We start from the raw sequence: 6728 nt of genomic DNA, 5'->3' as shown, positions 1-6728 counted from the left end.
GTTGAAAACTTATGATTCTTAAATGAAATAGGGTTCTTTCTTTGAGTTCAAACTTACAGAAAAAGAAACAAAACTTGTGCACATAATGGAATTAAAAAAATGATTACATTAGATTAAGCCCTGTTATGACACAGTACAAAGGGTTTGATTTGAACCTAAATGGTAAATATGTTTGTTTGCTTCTTGCTATGACTCTTTGACCTGATATACATAGAAAAATCTAATTTACACACATTTACAAGCCCATTAATGGAGTTCAAATGAATTGCATGTAACCTATGAACTGCACCAACCTAACAAATGTCATTTTAAATCATTATAGATCACTCAAATCTCATTAGACGGCTATAAATATGTTTAAACTAGGTGTATGTATTGGCAAGAATCTGGTGATATGATACATATCACTGTATACGTCACACAATACAATGCATATCGTGATAAATCCCTATACAATTCAAGTCATACTAAGTAGTACATGTCTAATAAAACCAAAAAGTAAGACGTTGAAGGACGCTCACAAATAATGAATTAAATATTGTCTTGTCAGCATTTGTAATCAATACAAGTATGGCAAAATGAAATATTGCGATATATCGCTGAATCAATTTTCATTACACCCCATAGTTTAAACTGAAAGGCCATGCAGTTTGATTTAAAAAAAATAGTAGTAACACTTAACAACCCATTAATACATCCTGTTTTCTGCTCCTGATGTGACCCAAGAAGGATTAGCAGCCAACAAAGTATTCAGAGTAAAATTCTGAAGTATTCCAAGCTAGAATAACAAACTGTTTATTTCTGCAATAGTGTTTGCGTTTTCAAACACTCGAAGGCCTAACCCCGTTGCCACTCATGGCCTTTCCATAAAAATGCAAAACTCTGAAATGATTTAAATGTGTAGGTGTTTCAGGGTCAACCACATGCATTGTTGTGCGGTTGCAGGCGGGGCCATCACGCTCACAACATCCAAAAAGGTACTGATGCACACCTCAAGGTGCTTCTTCTGAAAAATGTGTTTAAAATGATACATTTTTGAAAGTCTCCTGCAGCTTTAAATGGGATGAAGATGTTCAGCCTACTTTACTTTAGCTTTTAATTTGCATCTGCAATAGAGTTTTTTTAAATAGAAGCATGCATATCTTTAACCTGCATTTGAAATTAAGGATGTCTACACTGTTTTAAAGTCGTTTAAAGTCACTAAAATACTGTAAAATTGCAGATTTGGTGCAAAGTTAGAACTTTTTGACACATAAAAGAACTAATAAATGTATAATATATATAAAAAAAACAATAAATGTGGTTGTAGCAGGGAAATTTTGTTTCTTTTTTTAATAGTCAAAAGCTTGTCACGTTGGTCTAACCACTGGAAAAAGCTGACCTTTTCCATCACCTCTAAACCAGCAGCTCTTTATTGAATTCCACTGGATATGAAATGAAATTATCGAGCTAAAGTTAGATCCAAGTCAACAACATTCCTTCACTTTTACGTCAAAACGTGTTTGTTTGCGTCCCTGTTTGCTCCAAGTTAGGTCATTTAATTTAAAAGTAATGATTTCCACGTTGGTTTGGAAAAGTATGAGAAAATAGTGCGTGGGTTTTAGATGGAAAAACACGAACAAAAGAGTTTTGTAACAAGTTTTTTTTCTGAAAAGTGAAACGTGACAACGTCAGTCGAAAGACAGAAATGTGCTTTTAAAAAAAGAGTCGAATTTAACGCGTCAGCTCGTTTGAATTTTAAGTCAGGAAGTGAGCCGCTCAATGCGGAAGATAATAAACAGCGCGTGCTGCGCGCGAGCTCAGACGCGCGAGCCAAGCCAAGCATCAAGGAGGGGGGTCCGTCAACGGCTGCTCACAGAGGAGCCGCGGAAGCTTTTTTTTAAGACGTCCAACCCCCCCGATTCAGAACACCTGAAAGGAGCGGCGGAGACTTCCAACATCCAACCGGAGAACGTCTGAGCCCCCCGAAAGTGAAATGACCAGATTTCTAGGTTGAACCGCACGTCGCCTCCGCGTCCAACATCCTCAATGCCCAAAGAGAGCAGGAGAAAGTCCTCCCATGACTTCGGACACTCCCGAACCGGAGCGAACGAGGGCGGGGGCCGCAGGGGGCCGAGTGCGAAGCAGACGGCGCAAGGTTACGATGAGCGCGCGCTCAAAGGCGCTCCGGCTCCTGCCGCCGTGATGGACGCCTCGCGGGTACCGCAGGTCACCATCACCCCGGAGGGAGGCGGCTCCTCCCGGGAGATCCCGCAGGAGGACTGGGACGTGGTGGAGAGCAACCTGCGGAGAAAGCTGTCCACCTCCTCCATCTCCTCCACCGGCTCCTCCGCCGTGGAGTCCGAGGATGACTTACTGAGCGACAACGAGAGCAAAAGCAAGGGAATAGTCACTTTAGAGCAGCTGGATGGCGGAGAGGTGAGTCCAAAACACACAGAAAAGCGCCTTTTATGTCCAGAAAGGTCTCCCTACAAGGTGAAACTTCAAAAATGTACTTTTTAAGGAAAAATAAACACCCAAAATAAAGCAATATGCACATTTTCGGACTTTAAACATCTTTCCAAACATTGTACAAACCATGCACTTAAAGTCCACAATTTACATTTTAACAACAGTTATCTTTCAAAATAAAACAAAAAGCACATTTCTGACCTTAAACATCTTTGCAAACCTCCTACAAACTACTTAAAGTCCACAATTTACATTTTTTAAAGCAAAAATAATCCTTCAAACTAAAACAAAAACATTTTTTTTCTTTAGAAACTCTCTACAAACCACTTTAAGTCTGACATCCAATCAGAAATACTCACTTCTACAGAAATTATTTAAAAAAAACACATTTTCTGACTTTAAACACCTTTGCAAATCTACTATAAACCACTTAAAATCTACATTTTTCATTTGTAGCTAAAATAGTTCTTTAAAACAAAACCCAAAGCACATTTTCTGACCTTAATTATTTTTAGAAACCCTCTACAAACCACTACATCCAATCAAAAATACTCACTTCTAAAAAAATAATACTCCAAAATAAAACATAAACAAGTTTTCTGACTTTAAACACCTTTGAAAACCTACAAACCACTTTAAGTCTAACTTTCAATCAAACATTTTCACTTCTACTTTTCAGTTTTGCATTCATGTTCTGACTGGAACATAATCATCATGGATGAAGATGATGCTGGTTTGGTCATCGATGTTTCCTATGATTTTTTTTTTTTTTTAGAGATGGTAAATATGACTATTATGTCATATGACTATTTTTTTATCAATGCTACAGAAAACTATTTGTCACAATAAACTTTCTTAGAAATGGAAAAAACTGGTAAATGTGAGTTCAGAATTCCGTAAAACTTAGTTTTGGGGTTTTTTTTGCTTTAAAGGACAACTGTTCTGCCTCCACCTGTAGTTCAAGGTCCTTGTTTTTGAACCCCGACTGTCTTCATGTAAGCTGGGGGGAAGTGGACTGCAATGGCAGTGAGTCACCTGCTGGTTTGGCGAATAGCAGACTCTGCTTTTTGTCCTGGACTGTCACCACACGGGACTCGTGGTCGTCGGCGAGTGTGCTGGATGTTTTATGACTCAACTAGCCATCTTTTGTCTTCTCCATAAAAGGCCTGTAGCCGTCACTTTGCTTCAAACAACACCTCCACCCCCCCTTTTATCACAGGTGACAGTTTCCAGACTCAGGATGAAGCTTTAAAAATCAAAAGGAGCTTTTTAATCGCTCAACTTCTACAGTCAGAAGTCGATGCTATGAAGTTACCACTTTTTGTTGTTGTTTTTCTTTTTTTTGTGTGTTCCTGTCCTTTCAGCCCACAGACGAACGCCCACACACCCACAGCACAACAGATCAACTTGTTGGGTAATATTTTCGTGGTCAATATCCAGTTTTAGCCTTGGCCTTTGACATTTAGCAAAGCAGCACTTCTTCAGGAAGTCTGCTGCACTTGACGGCGCCTTCGCTCTGCTCAGTCAACAGGCTCCTTGTATCGACTTGAAGCCGTTAAGAGCGAGTGGAACAGATTGAGGCCACAGAGGCATGTGGAAAAACAGGCTACTTGTCGGGGCAAGGAGCTTCACTTTCACCTATTATTTTTGCAAGATTCCAGCTCTTCTTCAAGCTGTAGCACTAGATGTTCCTGCAAAAGTTCTGTTTCAGGTGTTTTTCTTCTTGTATTTGTTGCCATCGACAATTCCGTTCATACCAGTGTGTTGTTGAGTTAGTACCTCCACACCTTTAGGTGTGTCGGGCGGTAAGACGACAGACATGATGACTAAAGAAGACGGGCAGGAAACAAACACGGCAACCCATGCAAACACTGCAGATCTTAAATTCTTTACATTTTTCTTTGCAACGTCAAGTTAAAAAGCATTTACTTTGAGGATGAAGATTTAAAATGAATGCTCAATAACCTTTCAAGTAATTCAGGTGTCACATTTCAAGGAATTGTGAGCAACAATCTCTAATTGTAAGCAAGAGTCAATTTTTTTTTTTTTCCGGGAACAAAACTTTTTATTGTAAAGTTTCAGATTTCAAAAGTAAGTGTCTGTATAAGAGAACTGGACAAAGTGTGTGTGACACGAACCATAGAAAATGGTTTGCGTTCGGAAACAAACCAAACAACGCAAAATCTGTCAGTTTTTCACGACACGGACATGTTGGAACCAGAGGATGTCAGTGAACAGTGATTGGTCTGAGTTGGTCAGTCAAGGTTTCTATGGCAACCACTCTCACCAATCAGGAGTGAGCTTGTTGGAAGTCCACACCCCTATCACTTGAAAACAGGCTACACAAAATCTGTTACACGTTCGACAAAAGGGCCAGCCACTGACTGTATATGAGACCTGGACTAAGCTCCCCCTCACATTCGAAGCAGGAAGTATGCACTGGTCCCAAGAAGCCAAAATCCCATAGACTTGTGTTCAGAAATAAACAGCTATTACTCTGTTATTATGTTTACCAGAATAACTATTCTTGCTCTGATACCTTCTTGCTAATCCTATTTTTTTCCATATATTTTCCAATCGCATGCCTCAATAAAAGATTCTCTCGAGCCCACTTTCAAGTGAGTGTGGACTTCCACCAAGCCCAATCCTGATTGGCGAGAGTGGTTGCCATAGAAACATTGACTCTAACAGCCTCAGACCAATCACTGCTTATTGACCATTTCTGGTTCCAACATGGCAATGTCTGTTCTTCAAAAAATTGGCAACTGAATTGAATTCATTTCATTGGAGCCAGAAGTAAACCGTTTTCTATGGTTGACGTCACACTCAGTCCAGATATCATATACAGTCAATGGGACCTGGAGGCTCCACATACGTTTATCTGTTCTTCAGAGCATCAGGACTTCAAAGGTGGATCTTGACAACGTTATCTCTGCTCGTCTGAGTATTCAGTTCCAACCGCTGATGAGAGATTTGGAGAAATGTTACTTCGGCATCTAAATGTGTTTGCCAGAATTCCTGTCAGCTTTTCATACATTGACGTGACAAAAACCGGTTGACTCTTAAAAGACTGAGAAGCTGAAAAACGTGCGAGGATTTCCTTGAAATACTGTTGATGTGGAAACCTGTGAAAACCTTAGTCACTGCTCTGACTAAGTTACTTATAGACACTGTATTACTGGACTGCCTGAAACCTTAGACACAGTCTGGTACCTTTAGCAGGTGTAAAAGCTCGTCTGAACTTCAGTGCAGATCCAATAAATTAACAAACATTTCACTTGCAAGTGAATCTTGGCGTGGTTTAATACAGTGTTAATGCACATGGACTAAAAACGGACTCGTATTTTGTATTTGTAGTAGTAATAAACAGCCCAAAACGTAGATCTAAAATAGGAGTGTCAAACTCAATCACACAGGGGGCCAAAATCTAAAACACACCTCAGGTCACGGCCGAACAGGATAAACATTTATTGAACACACTAAAACTAAACTTTTGAAGCTTTAAAAACGTAACTTTTAACATGACTATGAATAAAAACGGGCAAGAATGTTATTACAGAATAAATCAACTTAAACCTTAAATAACTTTTCAATATTTTACTCTCAAAATATATTTAGTCAAAATTATACAAGTTAGTAACAAACTAAACGTAAAAAAAAAAAAAACATTAAAATTTCTTTACTTTTATGTCATTTTAAATTAAAAATGTTACTTATAAATAACAAAATAGATTTTGATCTCCATGAAATAGATTCTGTTAAAATTATCCAAATATGAGCAAAATGAACAAAGTCTGGAAATAAAAATCAAATTTGTGCTTTTTAGCAAAATCAACTCAAATCAATACATTTTCTTTGCCTTGTGTTTTGTTGGGGCCGTCAATACCAATAAAATAAAATGATCTGGAGGCCCGGGTATAATTACCCCACGGGCCCGATCTAACCCTCTGGCCTTGACTTTGATACATGTGATCTACAAAAACAAAGCACAAACAGTGTGAGATGTTCTGGTGGTAAACCAACTCAGCGGCCTAGTGGAAGAGTGTCCGCTCTGAGACTGGTCGCAGATTTAAACCAAGGACACAAGAGGTTGACTCAAAGCCTTCCTGTTGTACACTCAGCATTAAGGGGTTCGATTTGGGTGTTAAACCACCTAACGGTTCCCGAGCGCAACTGTGTCTGCATCTCACCACTCCCTCAGGAGATGGGCCATTGATATTCTGTGGACTATTACTTTTTTTCCTCAACTAATTGTTTACTGGTGGACATTTTCTGGC

At 39.2% G+C, this 6728-nt stretch overlaps 1 protein-coding gene across 1 annotated transcript in view; it reads left to right on the top strand.

Moving 5' to 3' along the window:
• Nucleotides 1-1497: 1497 nt before the first annotated feature.
• Nucleotides 1498-6728, top strand: part of itpka (inositol-trisphosphate 3-kinase A) — a 13008-nt gene continuing 7777 nt past the window's right edge. The window contains exon 1 of the mRNA XM_024268851.2: nucleotides 1498-2418. Coding sequence (XP_024124619.1) covers nucleotides 2029-2418 — 390 coding nt within the window. The 5' untranslated portion in view covers nucleotides 1498-2028. The remainder of the gene's footprint in view (nucleotides 2419-6728) is intronic.

This window comes from Oryzias melastigma, linkage group LG22, assembly GCF_002922805.2.
Source record: "Oryzias melastigma strain HK-1 linkage group LG22, ASM292280v2, whole genome shotgun sequence".
NCBI classification, from domain to species: domain Eukaryota; kingdom Metazoa; phylum Chordata; class Actinopteri; order Beloniformes; family Adrianichthyidae; genus Oryzias; species Oryzias melastigma.
Note: the sequence above shows the minus strand (reverse complement) of the source record. Positions and strands in the feature narration are given on the sequence as shown.